Here is a 20834-nt window from a genome sequence, read left to right on the forward strand (position 1 = left end):
GTGCAATACAAGACCTGATCTTGCCTATGCAGTGGGTCTAGTAAGCAGGTACATGGAAAATCCAAGACATACTCACCTAGTAGCAGTGAAAAGGATACTAAGGTATCTTAAAGGGAGTATGAATCTGGGCATTTTGTTCCCTGCATCAAGAGACATAGAACAGAGCAGTGGAAGAAGTATCATCCATGGCTACACTGATGCAGATTGGTGTGGTGATAAGGATGATAGGAAGAGCACAAGTGGTTACCTATTCAAGCTTGGTGAAGCACCAATAAGTTGGTGTTCAAAGAAGTAGAAAATAGTGGCCCTTTCTTCGTGTGAGGCAGAGTATGTTGCAGCCTGTTTTGGTGGTCAACAAGCAGTGTGGCTGAAGGCATTGCTCACTGAATTGGGAATGCAGAAGGATGACGAACCTATGTGGTTGTTTGTTGATAACAAACCAGCAATAAATCTAGCAAAGAATCCAGTGGCTCATGGTAGAAGCAAGCACATAGAGACCAAGTTTCACTTCTTGAGAGACCAAGTAGAGAAGAACACATTGAAGCTAGAATTCTGCCAATCCAAGGAACAATTGGCAGATTTGCTAACTAAGCCTTTAAAGAAGATAGACTTTGAGAGACAAAGAACACTCTTAGGTATAGTTAGTATAGAAAGCATGAATTAAGGAGGAGTGTTGTTTTTTGTGTTAAAGAGTGTAATTCATTGCTTGTGCAATAGTTAGTTTAGTTAGTTGACAACTTACTACAAATAGAAAGTCATAACAAACTGAGTTGTTATGAACTACTATAAATAGAAGGATGTAAATTTGATGATTGTTGGTTAATGAAAAACACTCTTCCTTCAATACTTTTCTTCTTCACTTACTAAGAACATATTGTTTCATCTTCAATTAACTTCTTCTTCTTCTCTGATTCACGCTTGACAAGAAGCAGTATAGAAACCAAGCTAAATTGGTTTCTAAAAACTCTAACAGTTATGACGCTTGCTATAGTCTTATGATATTAGGAAAATCTTTTGAAACTTCATATTGTAATCTCACAATAGTCTTAATCTAATTATATATCTTAATGCTCGAATGTAGATAATTCGAATTTTGAACATTCTTCTTTTCTATAACTTTTCATGAAACTTCTCTAAATAACTTATCTTCTCAAATCTTTCTCAACTCCTACACTGTGTTTGGTTTAGAGAAGAAAAGTCAAGGAAAAAAAGTTGAGGACGGAAAACTTGAGAGAAGAAAATGGGTAGAAAATGTGATGATTTTTTAGTTGTTTGGTATGATAGAAAATGGAAAGAAAGTGAAGAGAAAATGATATAATTATTATTAATAATGATATTTTCTTTTTACTATCAAAGAGATAATATCTCAAAGTATGTCTTAAACCAATGAAAACATACAATGTGAATTAAAAATTAAAAATTTCTTATTTTTTCTGTTTTTATTTCATCGTCATTGGTTTAGAACATGGTTTAAGACATACTTTAGGGCAATCGATTCTGGTACAATTTTTTCTACATGTTTTCCTCTCAATAACGGAGAGAAAACATGATACATGTGTCCCACCAATTTTTTCTTTCTTTCTTTCTTTTCAATGCAACCAAACAATGGAAAAAACTATTTTCTTTTCTCTTTCATTCCTCCACTTTCTTTCCTCCCTTTTCATTGCAACCAAACATAGCCCTAGTCTCTAGTTAAATTCAGTGTTATTAATGTTATAGTGGTTCAACCAGTAGTTCAGTAATTAAACCGCATGACGGTTAAACCAGATATATCTCCTTATATTTATATATTAATATATATGTAAACCTATAATATGGTGGATAATATGTTTCATTATATAAAAAATTTGCACTATAAGTACATACATTTTCTCATTTAAAAAACTTTTCCACTATCATTATATATACATTTTTATTTCATATCATTTATTGATTTCTTAAAATATGTGGATAACTTGCGTAAAAAAGATAATATTGTAATATGGTAACATTATTTTTCATCAATCCCCTTAAAATCAAACCAAACCTAATCTATAATCTGATCTATACAAAATAAAACCAAGAAGATAACAAAATAATTTACTTCCTCTAATAACAATCCACCATGTGTCAATCATAAAACATACATCATATAATAACTTTTTTCTCTCTCTTTCTTCTTTTCAGATTCCCACGTCCCTCAATCTTCTCTCTCACACTTTCTTCTTTTCATCCCGATGTCCTCTCTCTTCTCTCTGACTTTCTCCTTTTCATCTTCTTCCCACGGCCTTTCTCCTTCTCCCCCCTCTCTTTTTTCTTCTATCTCTTCAAATCTAAAACACCATCAAAATAATATAAACAAAAACAAAAGTGATTGAGTTTTATGTAACTATAAGAAGGAATCAAAGATTGACTCGTTTTTTTTAAATACAACAACCGACCGATTCAGCGCCAACTCGATCTGTTCATCGGTTTTGAGGATAGCGGCCAGTTTTGACTGGTTTCCACCGGATCTAGTGCATATCCGGTACAACAACCATCTCGTACCGGTAAGGGGTCCGATTCACCAGTTTTCTGGTTGAACCGACCGGTACGGTTTCCACAAAAACCTACATTGTGGAACTGGTTATGACGCTTGCTATAGTCTTATGACATTAGGAAAATCTTTTAAAACTCCATATTGTATTCTCACACTAGTCTTAACCCAATTATATATATCTTAATGCTCAAATGTAGATAATTCGAATTTTGAACATTCTTCTTTTCTATAACTTTTCATGAAACTTCTCTAAATAACTTATCTTCTCAAATCTTTCTCAACTCCTAGTCTCCGGTTAAATTAGATCACCTTTACTGTGACCTATCCGAATCGTTGCTTTTTGGTTGGCAATTAAACTCTCAAATAAAAATAAAACTTGCTTCAACTCATGAGTTCAACAAAGACATAATTTACATTTGAATTAACTTTTCTTAAACCCATGAGTTGAAAGCTTTAACTCAAATCGCTACAATCCTTTTGAACTGCTATCATCCTGCTTTCAGTTCAGGGTTGTAAAAGTTTAAAATTAATCCAAAATAGAGTACAGAACAATAGATATTAATTCAAGCATACATTTTCATGCTATTTATTTGAAGATCAAACCCCAAGATCATTGATGTCACTACTAGAAAAATATAAATAAATAAAAAAATTGTCCAGTACACGAGGTTCCCACCTAGTAGGAATTAGGAAGGAACATTACAAAATCATCTTCGTGAGCAAAGAGATTGTTTTCAAAATTTGAACCTATGACCGATCACAAGGCAATCAGTCTTACTACAGCACGAGGCTCACCAATAAGAAGAGTAAAAAATTAAGATGGCTCCACAAAGCTAAGTTCAACACCTTTTCCGCCAACTCCAGCAGTGAAACATTGGAACCCGCAAGACTCGAGTTCAGCAATTACTTTGTCGACAACAGTGCCTGATAACACTGATTAAAAGCATGTTAAGTAATAGAGATTAAACACTATGATTATAGAATACATTCAAGAAACAAGTAAACCATCAAGTAAGTTCTACCAATATGATAAGGCTATCAGTTAAATTCTTGAAAAACATATGTCACCAAATAAAATTCAGAGTAGTTTAATTTCAGTTTATTTGTACATCCCTGGTAAAATCCAAAATAGTCTTTATAGATATTAAATGTAGGTCGAGTTAGTCCTTTTGAGTATTTTGTAACTAATTTTTGGGGTATTTTTAGTCCTTGTTAGGAGATTATTTTGACCTGCATTCGCGATCTGCGATCTGCGATCTTTGAATACTAGTATAAACTTTCAAATTTTTAGGGATAAAGTTGGTACACATGGAAATTTTTAAGGATCAAGGTGCATATTTACTCATAAATCTATAGAATCTTTCAAATATCACAATGTTGCGACACAGTAAGTGTCTGAAAGTTTTAAATTGTCACCAATTATGTCCCTAGAAAAACTATGGTGACTTATTAATAGTTTTGGAGACTTATTTGGTAGTATACATTTTTCAATAACCCAACTGGTGCGGTAATCTATGATAACTAAATTGAGGGTTTACTCAGGCAAAATAAACTAATGTTTCTGATTGCATAAAGCCAAGTAACCATCTGACCCTACTCCTGGAATGCTGGTTGAGACTTTCTAATCATATATGCCTCTCTCACAAAACTTTCGAGCATCTAGAGCAGGACAATTGTTATATTGGATGTTAAAATAGCTTGACTGTGTGGGGAAACAAAGGTGAGATGAGAAAGAAAAGCTAGATTATTGTGCTGAGTGCTTTCCAAAACACAAGAGTTCATTGTCACTAGCTGATATTATTGTATGACTCACATCGTCTGCCCTCTTTTCCTGTCTTCCCAACTGAATGTTGATAGACTCAAACAAAACTAACAACAACAATCAAGCCTTAGTTCTAGTAGGTTGAATCGGCTTACAAAAGAAACTTAAAAATAGAAAATAACTATGACTATTCGAAAGATAAATCTTTTTGCAGAGTTGTTATCACATGGAGGGACCAGAAAAAGGACAGGAAGAGGAGACCGGAGATTTAAATCCCTTGTTTCCATGGCTGTGCGCCTATGTAAGTCTATGTAGGGTTTCTGAAAGCCTCTATGTCTACTAGTCCGGGCAGCACACTCATGACAACATCCACCCCTAAGATAACCAACCCCTTTTGGCAGAAAGTAAGGAATTAGTTTGGCACAGATTTTGGATGACTTAACCATAAGCAAAAACATCATAGATTATCAACTAAATATAAGAGTGGCCGATGCACGAGGCTTCCCCGCCTAGTGGTGTTTGATGAGGATAGATATATGCAGTTTTACCCCATAAGCGGAGAGGTTCTTGCAGTATTTGAACCTAAAACCTCTTCTGGGCCACAATGCAACAACGTTACTTTGCACAAAGTCTACCCTCTACGTTATGAACTAAGTGTATCCAAGAAAACCAGAAACGTAGTGGAAAATCTTTGAAGAACAAGAAAAATAAGACAATAAGTGAAGAGGATACATGTTGGAAGCAGCGTCAGAACACAGCCCCCACCACCAGCTCCTGTCAATTTGGAAGATAACTTGTACTTCAGTGTTGTTCGAAGAACGGTTTCTATTGTGGTATGACTAACCCCCATAGATTGGAGCAGACCTTGATTCATTTCCATTAGCTCTTCTATCTTCGCTTCTTTTTCAGTAACTGAGAGTTCATCTGGTGTGGGTGACTGAATAATGGCAGTCAATTCCTTGCTGATAGAATCAACAGCGCTGAACACAAAAGCCATCGCATCTGAGTGCCTTAGCATCCTCTCTGAAACACCAGCCACTAATGCTTTTGTGTTCCTTCCTACCTTGGTGTTAGTAACCAGCATTTTCAGTGACATGGTTGACTTCATATGTGTCAGGTTACCAGACTTGAAGCTGATAATGTTACCTGATAATATTAACTAATTAATGAGTGGCTCCCACTTTCAACTGTAAACATGGAATAGCTTCCATATGTGAATAACATACGTGGTAATTGAACATTTCAAAACAAAGCACAAGCACAATTTGTAAAAGTATAATCTACATCTCCCACCTAACAATATTTTGTATTTCTCAATACACTTGTACAAACCAATAGTTAATGACCTTTAGGTATTCTTCTACAACAACCACCAAACCTTAATCACATTAGGTGGACTCTGCTACATGGATTGAACGACACCATATTGCTCTAGCATAAATCATGTCAGTTGAAGCAGTCATTCCTCTAGTGCTAAATAATCTATAATCAATTCTAGGTAAGACTATTGACAACCCACTATACTTCATAAAAAATATTCAATTTGTAATAATTAGTAACAATAACTTGCAGAAACATGTTCCAAAGGGTTAGTTTTGGAGTTGGATTTTGAAGGGGAAGAAAGGGAAAGGGAAGGCTTGGGAGCTATCAAATACACTTGTGAGATGACTCCCAAGCCTTCTTTTTTCCCTTCTTTCCCCTCCAAAATCTAACTCCCAAACAAACTCAGAGTTAAAATATATATATTAGGAAAAGACAATGGAGTTTTTGAACAAAGCCATGGCATACCATATGTGCTTACTGTGTTGTCAATTCCAGATGGCTTTCCATGAATCATCTTTTCACCTTCAAAAGCCCATTTATTCACCAAATCAAGATCTTTCGCCCCAAACGACAGCCATCCTTGATGGTTCACATCCACCAAAACAGAATCAGTGAAAGCAAGCAGTGCAGCTGCCAGTGCTACACAGAATGCTGCTGATGAGCCCAAGCCTGAGCCTAGAGGAAGTTCAGAAGACACAACTACAGTAGCAGGCTTATATCTACATAATAGAGAGAAACAAAATCAAAATGTCAAAAAGAAACAAATAAATAAAGGTGACCTAATGCACGAGGTTCCCACCTAGTAGGGTCTAAGGAGGGTAGACGTAAATTGTCTTACCCTTGCAAACGAATAAACTATCTCCAGGATTTGAACTCATGACCTCCAAGTCACAAGGCAGACAAACAACCTTACAATGACAAAAACTTGCGTGGAGACGTATCCAACACGTCATATTCAAAGACAAGTGTTTATATTTTTTCGTGTTATCATTTAGGACGAAATTTTAATTAGAAATAATTTTTTAATATGTTGTCAAGATTTTATTAGTTGTCTCTACATAGATACGTCTCCATACAAGTATTTCTCACTTACATTGTCATACCCTTGCCAGTAAATAAACTGTTTCCAGGATTTAAACTCATGACCTGGATCCATCGAATACGTATAAAAAGGAACAAATAAATGTAAAGTAAAAAAAGATTGAGAGTTTCAGACCCTTGAATAGATGAGTATAACCATAGAAAAGCAGAAATTCCAGGAGCAAGTCCAAATTTGGCCTCTGGTATATTTTGTTGTTCAACTAGAGCTGCAATTGCCCTAGCAGACTCCATAGAACATGACGTAGGCATTGATGAGAACACAGTAGTTGATTCAGGAAAAGCTTCTCTAATTCTAGTAATTGGCCATGAAAACTCTAATGCCATATCCTTCAGATGCAGTTTCAATGAATCTTGATCATCTATGACATAAATAATAAATGAATAATTAGAAAGCAATAAAAGTAATAATAATGTAAAAAGTGATAATTGTGAATACCGGAAGGAGTGGCGATACGAAGGGAAACAAAGGTGTATAAATCAATGGAAGAAGCAACAGCGGTGGATCCATGAACAACAGCATGTTCTCCTGATAAAATTATTTTCCCTGGAGCTCGTGTTTTAACCTCCATTCTCGATTCTCTGATCTATCTTTCTTTCTTTCTTTTTCAATTTCACAATACTAACTCATTCCGTTTCATTCTCACTCTCTTGTTCTTACTCCACGTCCATGCGGAATGCGTGTGTACCATTTTAATAATCACTCTTTTATTTCATTTGCCCCACTTTTCTAATTATGCAACTTTTTTATATAAACACAAGACAAATTTGTATAAATTATTTTTGATAGGGTATCACTTATTTTACATTTTGTTGCTTATTTTAGGAAAATTCAATAGTTGAGGAAGGAAAAACTTATTTTATATTTTCTAATTATGTCACTCATTTTTCTAATAATGAATGACGTGGAATATGTTTTTTTAACTTACATCTCCTATTATTTTTATCATTCACTAGTGTGTTGATAGGCATTGTTAACCCTATTTTTATTGTATACAATTAAATATTTAATTTTTATATATTTAATTTTTTATAACTAGAATATATTTTTTGTATTTGATGTACTTTATATTATATTTTTATTGGATATAGTTTAAATTATATTTTTTATTTTTATTAAATTGTTTAATGTAAGGTGAGATGGGTAATTTTAATTTTCAATTAATGTTTTAATAATGGTTATGTATGATTATATGATTTTTTTTTTGTTGTTGTAGAAATTAAAAAGTATATTAAAGGAAAAGTAAGAAAGTAGGAACTATACTCTAAGAGGATGGCTAGCAACCAGGTAGATCAATTGGCATGTGATTGTTATATAAATTCATTTCCAATTAGGTATGAATTCATTCTTAATTTTGTTTGGTTAAATAATAATACTAAAAATTAAAATAATAATGGTAATAAATGAATATATTAAATGAAAAGACACGTATATATCTGTTTTTTAGGTTATGTTTTGTTTTCACCATATTTTTTTGTTTGAAAAAATTCACTTTTCTTTTTATTATATGAATTTATTCTTTGATTATGTTATCTTAAATCTTATGTAATGATTTTTGCTAAGTATTTTTTTTAAACTAAAATCAATTAGATGGAATTTTGAATTTGTCAAAATACATTTAGAAACAACGAATCAAAATTAAGTTTTTAGTTATAAATATTTTTAAAGCTCATACTTTCAATGATTAATTTTAAAAGTTTAGGAATTAAACTTGTTAAGTCTGAGGACCCTATTACAAATCTTATTAAAATTTAGGACTCAGTTACAAAGTTATGGAACTCTTTAAAAATTCTCATATTAGGAAACTAAAGATTAATTTAACCAAAAAAATTGACTTGTTCACAAGCAAAATAGTTAGTGATTTTACTTATTTATATGTATTTATTGGTTAAAGTTTATTGTTAATCAAATCAAGTGCTCATCAATACGAATGAGAAATTGGTCTAGTAATATAAAATCTTATTGAATCCTCGAGTCTTGTATTATGTTCGATTAGTCCTTACCAACCCATGGAGTGAATGAGGGATGATTTGTTATAAGAAAATGAGCATCAATAAGCTTAGTAATTTGGAATTCCTTGATAAGAGGTTATTCTAACTTTCACAAACCAAGAATGTATATGCTTCTTTATAGAGAAATCATACAAAGTGGGTATTCCCCAGATAATTTCACATTTCCATTTGAACTTAAAGCAAGTTCTGTAATTTCTGACCATGATTTTGGAAAATCATTCATAGTTGCATAGTGAAATATGGGTTTGAAGCAGATGCATATGATGCTACTACTAGGTTGAAGGTGTTTGATAAAAGTCCAAAGTGGAATGTGGTTGCTTGGATTTGTTTGATTGCTGGGTATGTAAATAATGGTCAAACATGTGAAGCTTTGAAGGTTTTAAAATACAATGGGTGTGTGAAGAGACATAGATTACTGGCCGATGGGTCCATAATCGCGTTCGTGACGCTGGTTATGTAACATCATTCTTGCAACCGGCATTGTTGAAATGTATGCAAAATGTGGTAGCTTGAAGACTGCAATAGACCTGTTCAACAAAGTGTATCAGAGAAACATTATTGATTGGAACAGAATGATCAATGCTTACCATCAGTATGAGACGTATCAGGAGGCACAAGATCTTTTATCCAAATAAGGCTACCATTCTAAGTGTTCTAAGTGTTTGTGCCAATCTTTGGTGCACTGGCATTGGGACAAACTATTCATGCTTATGTATTGAAAACCAGCATTGGAATAGACATTGCCATAGCAACTGCTCTTCTTAACGTGTATGCCGAGACTCGAGACTCGCGATGATTAGTGGTTTAGCCATACATGGTCATGGAAATGAAGGATTAAGCATGTTTCAGGTGATGCAAAAGGACAGTTCTGTAGTCCCTGATCATATTACGTAGATTGGAGTTTTATTTGCATGTAGATGTAGTCATCGTGTTCGGTTGGTTTAAGAGGCTCAAAAACATTTTAACCATATGATGAAAAAGTACAGTGTAGTGTGCCAAAAAGAAAGAACTGTGAAAGTAAACTTAGGTAAGGTTGCTACTTAGTGATCATGAGATTGCGAGTTCAAATCTTGGAAACATCATCTCTACTTATTGGATAAGATTGCATACATCTATCATCATCAAACCTCACTAAGTGGAAACCCCGTATATTGGGCCGACATTAAGCTCATGATCATGGCAAAGTTTATGTTTTTGAGTTTTATCATTTGAACATCAAATTTTGAAAATGACAATTTTTGAACATGACATTGTCTCTCACTTAATATACACATGTTTCAGGTACCTTTAGAACTATGGGATTCTTAAAGGTATTATATTATGAAAGGGAGGTGCACGAAGATGACAAAATTCTGTGTGATTGGAGTCCTTCCGTTTCTTTCACCAGTGAAAAGGTTACCATACATTCACCCATATTGATGGAAAATGCCAAGTAGATGCAACATGTAGTTCAAACTTCAGTTTGTAAAATTCTGTGCACGGTATTTATATTTAATATGTCGGTGAGCCTCATAACAACGATAAAGTTAATTTTCGACCTGCAGTTAATAAGTTCAAATCTCAGAAACAACTCCTCGATTGTAAGGTAATCCAAAATACATCTACACTACACATACCCACTATGTGAAAGTCTCGTATATTAGGCTGCATTTTTATTTATTTAATTTATTCTGAGCTTAATGATAAACTGGACCTACCCCCAATGTTGATCTGGCCAAATTATGATATTTTTGTGGACTTTTATATGTTAGAATCTTTCAGTGACAATTCAAAGCAGAAGATTAACTTGGCCTGACAGAACTATCAACTTCATTGCAAAACTTTTCATTTGGTCATTGATAACTATACATCTCAAACTTTTCCAGTTTTGGTTGTGACTTAACCATGGTTGTTTATTTCCAGCTACCCATGTTTGATTGGTCAACATGCTATGCTCCACATGCATTTATCACTAGTTACTAGGTTGCATGATTTCTGAAGCCAGGTAGTTCCAAGAGTGAATTATCAGAATGTGGTCAAACATTTCAATTAATTGTTGATTGAAAAACAAGTGTGAAACAAAGTGAAAAAGTTCAATCCCAACCCAGCTCACAGTGTATCTCTCCATAGACTTACAAAACCTTCTAATAACAAATCCCATAAGATAGGTGGGTTTGGTCAAATAGCTGAAACAGAGAGAAATAAGCAAAAGAAAGTCTATCTTTGTCTTATGGGTCTTTGAAATAGAACTTTGGTGTTGGAATAAAACCTAAGGAAGAAGGTGGTATATGCAGACTTTATGTGAGGAAGGCCTAAGTAGGTGGAAAAACCAAAGGAAGAAGGTTCCATAAGAATAAAACTAAGACTCTCTTTAGTTTCTGCAGAGTAACAAGACATTTCATTAGTTAAAGAGAGACGATACCAATCATGATCATTAAGATTATGTGACAGTGCACAATTTCCCACTAAGGAAAGCGTGGAATTGCTGCTATAATGAGGAAGCCATGATGAGAACAAAAAGATCAATCACATAAAGACTGGGAGCATAAAATGTTGTGTTGGCAAAGAAGCTAAGTTCAAGTAAAAACGCTACTATGCAATACAATAACAACAACAACAATCAAGCCTTTATCTCACTGGGTGGGGTTGGCTGCTATGCAATGTAAACAAAATGCTACCATCTGAATACAATAAGACTAAATGAAGTAAGATGTCTTTTACAGCTTAATAAAAGATAAAGTTTAACTCAAATTTTACTATGGTGTACTCAAATTAACATTTCAACATAAAACTTAAACTCAAACACTGCCCTGGAGAACTATTTAAAAGGAGATAAATAGAAAGCCTACACAGTTCACCTTGATTTTCAAGACGCGCACACAACACATTCGCTAATGATCTGGAGATGATGGTCGTTGGTCTTGTGGCTGTGGCCACATTTGTGGTACCATATAGGGATGAGGCTGCTGAGCATACATGTTTGGATCCATCACAGGTTTGCCCATTATGACACCCGGCGCTCCTGCTTGGGGTGCATGCTGAGGTTGCATATACATATATGGAAGTGCATCAGCAGGCCCTGCAACAGGCATTGTTCCTCTGGGTATTGATGCGAGAACTTCATCTTTCAAGTCCTCACGAGGCACAATGTCAACCAAGAAATCAAAGATATCAGTCCTTGTGATTGCTGCAGCAATGTCATTCTTTTGAAGGGTTCTCCTTTTGTTCTCTTCAGTGTGATTCCAGGAGCGCAGGGTTAACTCTAATATGAACATTTCGCATGCCCTTGCAAATATGACTGGTGCCTCAGCTGATATCATTCGGACATCCTCATCTGCTTTCATAATCTTCTTGATCCTTGCCAGGGGAAGGCTGTGATTTTTGAAATCGGTAACTTTCTCAATCTCTTGGTATTGAGTTGCCCAAAACTGTTGGAGCTGTTGCTGAAGTTGCTGCTGTTGTTGCTGGTGAATATGCTGATAAGCAAGTTGATGTTGTCCCAGCTGAGCTCCAGCAGGTTGACCGATGGATTGCATGTTCCCAGCAGATGTAACAACTGACCCTGGGGCTCCAGTCATTTGGCTTTGCTGATAAGGATTAGAACCGTAAGAGAGTTGAGCTCCGCTACCGATAACCCCCATATTTGGGTTCTGGCCATGCCCTTGATGATCCATTCTGTTCCAAGTGAAAACAAAAAACTCAATGCTTATACTCCACATGCAATGAAAACAACAAATCATGTGATTGTTGAAGTAAATTTGTCGATTTATTAGTAAATATACCCCCAAGTACAGTATGCACAGCAACCTTTAAAGCAATTATGAAAAATGGGCATTCATCCACTGAAGTGCTAGCAATTATTTGTTATAATGGAAAACGATACTATCTCTATGCCAGAAACAGGCATCTCCTTTTCTAGGTCTGCATAAGAGTCCGTTTGCGAGTTAAGTTTTGGATGGGAGGGGATGGAAGGCTTAAGAGCCATCTCACAAGTGTATTTCATGGCTCTTAAGCCTTCCATTTTGCTTCTTTCCCATCTAAAACTCAACTAACAAACGGACCCGAAAGCATAAAAGCATTCAATTCAATCTACTTATTCCTAGGTACAATTATATCCGAAACACAAAAGGCAACTGTTATGAGTTATGACAAGAACTTTGTGACTGGATCACCGGAAACATCTATGTGAAAGCAACATGTGTTACATAACCAACAAGTTACAAATCAAACTAAATATCAAAATTGACCAACGATCTTTCTCAAAAGACCAAAATGCTTTCCATTTAAAGAAGTGTTGATTAAATTTGATATTTAGGTTGCTTTGTAAACTGCTGGTTGGGTAACACATGTTTCTTATGTTTGGGGGTACAATTGTACATTAGGAATGTGCAAACTGAAATAAATGCTTTTATGCTATATGCACACCAAGAAAATGAGATGTTTATCTTCCTTACACTGTATTAGAGAATCACAGAACAATCTCTAAATACAACTTAAAAACCTTATGGTAAATCTATTAACGAATTTATGGCAAGATATAACATAAAACATCCAGATTTCCAATGCTTTGAACTGTGTGCATGATATCAACAAGGAATCATCAAAAAAGAAGGGAAAAAAAATAGTTTCCATGTCCTCTAACAAATTAAAATCTAATCAAATTCTTTGTTCCCATCAAATACAGTTCCAAAATTGGGAGGAAATTAAAAAGTAGAAAATAGCCAATGGAAATTACAAATGCTCAATAAAAATTGTTTCTTTTTTGCACCAAAATAAAATTAACAAGCACCAATATATAAAATCATTAAGACCATGTTAAAGTATACATAGACGGGTTAACTCTAATATGAACATTTCGCATGCCCTTGCAAATATGACTGGTGCCTCAGCTGATATCATTCGGACATCCTCATCTGCTTTCATAATCTTCTTGATCCTTGCCAGGGGAAGGCTGTGATTTTTGAAATCGGTAACTTTCTCAATCTCTTGGTATTGAGTTGCCCAAAACTGTTGGAGCTGTTGCTGAAGTTGCTGCTGTTGTTGCTGGTGAATATGCTGATAAGCAAGTTGATGTTGTCCCAGCTGAGCTCCAGCAGGTTGACCGATGGATTGCATGTTCCCAGCAGATGTAACAACTGACCCTGGGGCTCCAGTCATTTGGCTTTGCTGATAAGGATTAGAACCGTAAGAGAGTTGAGCTCCGCTACCGATAACCCCCATATTTGGGTTCTGGCCATGCCCTTGATGATCCATTCTGTTCCAAGTGAAAACAAAAAACTCAATGCTTATACTCCACATGCAATGAAAACAACAAATCATGTGATTGTTGAAGTAAATTTGTCGATTTATTAGTAAATATACCCCCAAGTACAGTATGCACAGCAACCTTTAAAGCAATTATGAAAAATGGGCATTCATCCACTGAAGTGCTAGCAATTATTTGTTATAATGGAAAACGATACTATCTCTATGCCAGAAACAGGCATCTCCTTTTCTAGGTCTGCATAAGAGTCCGTTTGCGAGTTAAGTTTTGGATGGGAGGGGATGGAAGGCTTAAGAGCCATCTCACAAGTGTATTTCATGGCTCTTAAGCCTTCCATTTTGCTTCTTTCCCATCTAAAACTCAACTAACAAACGGACCCGAAAGCATAAAAGCATTCAATTCAATCTACTTATTCCTAGGTACAATTATATCCGAAACACAAAAGGCAACTGTTATGAGTTATGACAAGAACTTTGTGACTGGATCACCGGAAACATCTATGTGAAAGCAACATGTGTTACATAACCAACAAGTTACAAATCAAACTAAATATCAAAATTGACCAACGATCTTTCTCAAAAGACCAAAATGCTTTCCATTTAAAGAAGTGTTGATTAAATTTGATATTTAGGTTGCTTTGTAAACTGCTGGTTGGGTAACACATGTTTCTTATGTTTGGGGGTACAATTGTACATTAGGAATGTGCAAACTGAAATAAATGCTTTTATGCTATATGCACACCAAGAAAATGAGATGTTTATCTTCCTTACACTGTATTAGAGAATCACAGAACAATCTCTAAATACAACTTAAAAACCTTATGGTAAATCTATTAACGAATTTATGGCAAGATATAACATAAAACATCCAGATTTCCAATGCTTTGAACTGTGTGCATGATATCAACAAGGAATCATCAAAAAAGAAGGGAAAAAAAATAGTTTCCATGTCCTCTAACAAATTAAAATCTAATCAAATTCTTTGTTCCCATCAAATACAGTTCCAAAATTGGGAGGAAATTAAAAAGTAGAAAATAGCCAATGGAAATTACAAATGCTCAATAAAAATTGTTTCTTTTTTGCACCAAAATAAAATTAACAAGCACCAATATATAAAATCATTAAGACCATGTTAAAGTATACATAGACAAATGCAGAATCAAAAAACAAAATCATATATATATATATATATATATTGGAAGAGGAAGAGTTGCTACCTTATCTAACAAGAGGTGGTGATGTTAAACTTCGAAGATACTGAGAACCCAAAACCTGAAAATGGGTAAAAAGAGAAACAAAAAAGGAAAAAGATGAGAAATTTTGTTTGATTCAAAGATCTATAGTAAAAGGATTGTAAAGGGTCGAACACAAACAAAAAAAAAAGCTTATTTTGGAACGTTTTAAGTACAAAAAATATTTAGAAGACAGAGAAAATAAAGGATTTAGGATTGAGGAATGAAACCTGAGAGACAGTGAAGTACAGAAAAGAAGTGTGATCGATTCTGAGAGTCAGAACTCAGAACCTAACTATTTGTAGTGTTTTTTTTTAACCTTCTTGCTCTCACTAATTTATAGAGTTTTGGACTTTTGGTGCTATAAAAGTGCTTTTTTTGGACCTCTTCCAACTTATTTTTAGTATTTTGGCAAAATTGTAAGTCCATAGTTTGTTACTTAGGTTTGGATTAAAAATTATATCATTAGTAAAATTGAAAATTAATCTCTTTTCCGTTTTCATAATTACCTATTTATATCACTTGCTTTTTTTATTATACTAATTACCTATCAATATTTTTTTCTAATTCTTATCTATTTTTTCGCCAATAATATTAGTAAGCTAATTTTAATAAAATCCTTCCTTTTTACTATTATACATAGGATAAATAGTGTTAGTTTTAATTTTGTAAAATATAATTTTATCTGTACTAATTATTTAACATTTATATATTTATCATTTTTTTAATTTATAATTTAAGTATTTATTAACAAATAAATATATCAATATTCACTAATTTCTTTATGTAAATGGATAAATAAATGATAAAATATAGTTAATGGACAATTTAGTAACTACAAATTTAAAACTAAGTTTCAATTATGCAATTTAATCAACATTAATTTATCAAAAAAAACCAATTATCATAACTCATATTTGCAAACTTTATATAAAAAACGTTTGATTTTTGTGAATAATATTTGTTGGGATATCCATATACCCAAAATAATTAGTTTCTTACTCAGAATAAAAAATATCCTTAAAAAAATTATACCAAATACACCTTTACCCCTTCTAACTTAGTGAGGGACATCTTGTTTAATTTAGTAAAACACTATACTTAAAGTAAATATAGTCAACCACTTCATTTGCTATTACTACAGTTATCTGAATTTAACTTTAATTCACTCTTAGTAATTTTTTATTTTATTAAGCAAGGAAATATTAAAATTGTCCATGTAATACTATAAATACCTAAATTAAAATTATATGTTTATATAGTACTATAATATGATATTTGTCTTATTACCAAAAAAATATCAGTTTTTAAAAATAATATAACCTAAGTATAGCTGTATTTTTAAAACCTTTTAACTTATATCCTTAAAAAAGGATAAAAAACTTATAAACCATATAACAGTGACACATGTAACACTATACCTATATAAGTTGATGTGTTATTATGTATTACAATAAATTTGAAAGCTAAGAGAATTAAATTTTTAAAACGTGATATATTAGAAATAATCTTTCATGTGATAAATTCTAATATAACCAAATGTTAAATGCCATTTTATTAACACTCACCTTTTACTTATTTTCATCCAAACTTCCAAAATTACCATCTCTTCGATTGGTCAGTTTTTCTTCTTTCTTTTTTACATTTTCGAGATGTAAAGATAAGGTATCTCAATTCAGAAGTTACAAAATTCTTATCCATTCAGATAGCTTATCCTAATAAATAATACTACTTTATTGAATATACCTCTTTTAATGTTTGATTTAGTATTCAAGTAAATCCATAGTGGATGTATTTAACTTGGAATTTCTAAAGGATCTCCATGAATTATATCAACAAGTTGCTACAAATTTGACATATGGATAATGGGTCTAATGTGAATGCTAGTTATTTGAATATATATTTTAGTATTATCAATAGTATTTTCTCACCCTATGAGTAAGGAACTAATTCTATTTTATATATGATTATCTCTCCCAATAAATATTGTTTCAATAAATCAAACTATTGACTTTTTAATTATTATATAGACGTGCTAGTTATTTGAATATGATTTCAAGTACATCTTCACAAGTGAATTAATAATTCTTTAGCTAAATTTCAATGTTGTCACATAATTCTTCATTCCTATATGTAGAAGAAAATGAAGATTTAATCAAAATGCCTTAGTTGAAAAATCTCCCTCATCAATTTGCATTGCATTCTTCGTCATTCCTAATAGCCACAACTTTGCACCTTCCCTATTCCATTAGAATAATGAATCAAAACCATTCATGCACTCTATTAGATCCTATAATCAAATGCTCTTCTCCTAGGTGACATTTAATATTGAATAAATAAAGAATGTGTGGACTCTATGCATAAAGATTTTGAATGTGTGTGGGATAAGCAAGGATCATATAAAAGGAAGAAAACTTTCATTTCAACAATTAAGGAATTTGCCATAAGAAAAGAGAAAGTAACCAATGGATGGGAATTCAAATGCTAAAAAGGTTGTCCTTTTTACCATAAAAGATCGTTTCCTTTTTGGTAAAGAAAAAACAATTATTGACAACATAAAGAATTCCGATAAATAGCATATTGTCTTCGACCAACCACAATTTGCCAATTTCTATGCCAAAGATCATTGAATTAAATAAATTTTGGATACTTTCGTTTCTTTTATTTCTCTTTTTTTATCCCTTGTCAAGTTTAAATAAAAAAGCCAATTTTTTTTATAATTGATGATGTATCCTTTAGAACAAAAGGTAGATGGGGTATCAACAAAGTGTTGATATATTAGTGTAAGGTCTTGTTAAATCTAAAAGATAATCAAAATTTTAATGATTTGATTCCTAAGAGTAACATTTATTGAGATGGACAATTACACTCCTGGAAAAAGATTAGTTTTTTTACTTATAGATAAAGAGATATCCTTCATAATATAAAGAAATTGTAGATGAAGAAGTAGGAAAAAAACTTGTATGTTAGATTCAAATTAACAATGTCAAAACCTAATTATCTTTAGTTTTTATTTCATGTTGCTCACAACTAACCTTAATCCAACTCACCACAGTTGTTGGTTTAATTTTAATGTAATATTATTATAAAGATTTACAAAATTTAATTTAAATATTAGTGTATGATTTTATTTATATTGACATCTAAAAATGCATTGCAAGGCATTTCAAATATTTGATTTTCATAATAACCACCTTAAAGTAGCACATATAATAATCTATTATTTGTCAATGATGTAATTTATTTTACACTAACCATGCTTAAAAATTAATTAAAGTCAATATTTATTATATTAATGACCAATCAGGCATCATCCCATGTATATATGAATTTCGGTATCATTATTTTAAAATTCAAATAATTTGAATAATATGAAGAAAAAAACATGATTGATAAAAATGTACTTTATAAAGAGGAGAGCATATATTATTTTTTAGTTTTCTGTAATTAATACTAACATTGTTTTCTAAAAAACTAAATTAATGTCTCTATGAGTGCCCTTATGGAGCTATTCATATATTACCCACCATTAGACTAACCTTTCATGGTTAAATGAGTCATTTTCATGACAATTAATATTTTATTTATTTATACTATTCTAAAAGAACTTAGTAGTTAAATGATGTTATTCTATTTTTCCTCATATTTTACTCGTGAGTATTTATATATTCATATACCTATTATTTTCAAAAAAATAAATATTTAAAAGAAGTTGAGCATAATCCAATTACTTAGTTAAAAGAATAGAAAATTTTATGCACAAACAAATAGAACAAAGAATTAAAAGTTGGGCGCTAAAATCAGAGCTTCTTGAAAAGCAAAATATTAATGACCTTAGGGAAGCATAAATATGCTAATTCATTGTTGCCTAGAAATTATCCAAATAGTGTTTCCCTTTTAGGATTCAAGTTTGATTAATTCATTGATGCATCATAATATGATAGGAATGAATTAATTTCTTTCGAAATATGTAATTATTCCTTCTATTTAATATTGTTGTCAGAAATTAAATATTCAACCTTTAATTTAATAATGAAAATCCAATAAAACATTAAACCTAATATATTTTTACATTGTGGATCTGAATGATAGAAAGATATCATATAGCTTCATGTTGAAGATTACAATCATATTCATGACAATCCACATGTGGAAGTAATAGACACCATCAATATCATGGATATATTAAATTACTTAATAGAGAATAGATAGAAGATACAATGTATCTAGATAAATTTCATATCTTTATTATATTTTAGATTAATTTAGAATTTGTAGGATTAAACCTACTGAGTGAGACTACTTTATATATCTTTTATGATTTGTTTTATTTGACTATAAGATTTAATATTAATATAAATAGATGTTAATATTATATTTTTATATATTCATGATATCATCAACATTTTCACTATTATTCTTTTCGTTCATCATTCATTCACTCTAAATTTCATGTAGACTTAGCTCACCCCTTTCCTTGTATCTCATTAATTCTTTACGTCCATTTGGTGCTTTGGGCCACAGCATTGAAGTTATGATTTAGAATTTTGATTCTCATAATTAGTGACATTTTAATTTGATGTGATGCTGATATACACCATGAAAAATAATAGAGGTTGATTTTTCCAAGGAAAATTTGAGATTGTAGATATTATTTTTTGTCAAGTTAAATTAAAAATAAAAACCCTTTAAAAATAAACTTCAATGAAGACATAATTTTTAACTATTAATTCAATTTTTATGTTGAATATTATTTTAATGAAAATATTATTAGTCTTGAAAAATAAAATATTTTTAACTTATTATGAATTCTAGTTTTGAATATTTTCGCAGCAATTTTAAGTTCCAATTTTTTTTACACAAACTAGAATCATTATTTTAAACCAATTCCAATTCCATTAGAATTTATTCATTTTGGTAGTAATTTATTTTTCCATTGAATATAAGATTTATTTGAATTTCTTATATTATTTTCATTTCTTATTGTGTCATCTCTATCATTACTTTTCAAATGAAAGTGAAATTTTATTTAATTTTTTATTTATTTGAAACTTAAGGTTCACTTTAGGGATATTTTCTTTCTTTTATGTCAACATACATCATAACATAATATTTAATTTCTTGAAAATATTGAGAATTGATAGTGCAAGTGCCATCAAGTCTAAGTACAATATTATCCCCAATCATGCTTGGTCCCATTGTCCACAAAAAAGTTAACATGTGTCATGAAGCCTTAGTCATCATCACATACCAATATTCAAGTCAAACCATAGTGCTATTATTACTTTGCACTTAAAAAAGAAGAAGCTTATGTGCAACAAAAAATTATTGGATTTTAAGAAAAATGGTTGGGTGACTAGACTTATGCAATTGAAGTGACCAAACTATGGTAGGGTCATGACACAAATTTTGTGTAAAATCCCAAACTTGATAAAAATTAAATTGTACAAATTTAAAAATTTGAGCCCCTATTAGGAGCTTCACACATTACTTCTACAAGACAAAAGATGGTGGCCAAAAACTTTTTAGGTCAAGTATGATGATTGCAACATTTTCATATAAGAGAACGATGTTATCGAAGTTATATCATATCTTTTATCAATAATATTTTATTTTTTAGTATTGGGATCAAAATAAACTTGAGAAG

The 20834-nt window shown here is 32.0% G+C and overlaps 3 protein-coding genes, 1 long non-coding RNA gene and 1 pseudogene across 4 annotated transcripts; 2 read left to right on the forward strand and 3 right to left on the reverse strand.

The window, feature by feature from the left end:
* On the reverse strand, positions 3077-7386 carry LOC109332581 (mevalonate kinase). Its single transcript, XM_019567560.1, has 5 exons — positions 7141-7386; positions 6820-7063; positions 6069-6322; positions 5013-5426; positions 3077-3451 (listed from the first exon to the last, which is right to left on the reverse strand). The coding sequence occupies exons 1-5, from the start codon at positions 7271-7273 to the stop codon at positions 3333-3335; spliced, it is 1164 nt and encodes a 387-aa protein (XP_019423105.1). The 5' UTR covers positions 7274-7386; the 3' UTR covers positions 3077-3332.
* On the forward strand, positions 6317-6796 carry LOC109332588. The gene is made up of 2 exons (XR_002105905.1): positions 6317-6570; positions 6616-6796. It is a non-coding gene; the product is annotated as an uncharacterized LOC109332588 (long non-coding RNA).
* Positions 8738-9758, forward strand: LOC109325755 (annotated as a pseudogene).
* Positions 11321-12725, reverse strand: LOC109332594 (nuclear transcription factor Y subunit C-3-like). The gene has a single exon (XM_019567576.1). The coding sequence runs from the start codon at positions 12431-12433 to the stop codon at positions 11585-11587; it is 849 nt and encodes a 282-aa protein (XP_019423121.1). The 5' UTR covers positions 12434-12725; the 3' UTR covers positions 11321-11584.
* On the reverse strand, positions 13509-15539 carry LOC109325763 (nuclear transcription factor Y subunit C-3-like). The gene is made up of 3 exons (XM_019558314.1): positions 15418-15539; positions 15173-15227; positions 13509-13947 (listed from the first exon to the last, which is right to left on the reverse strand). The coding sequence occupies exon 3, from the start codon at positions 13944-13946 to the stop codon at positions 13509-13511; it is 438 nt and encodes a 145-aa protein (XP_019413859.1). The 5' UTR covers position 13947; positions 15173-15227; positions 15418-15539.

The sequence above is a fragment of the Lupinus angustifolius genome, chromosome LG02, assembly GCF_001865875.1.
Source record: "Lupinus angustifolius cultivar Tanjil chromosome LG02, LupAngTanjil_v1.0, whole genome shotgun sequence".
Taxonomy (NCBI): Eukaryota; Viridiplantae; Streptophyta; class Magnoliopsida; order Fabales; family Fabaceae; genus Lupinus; species Lupinus angustifolius.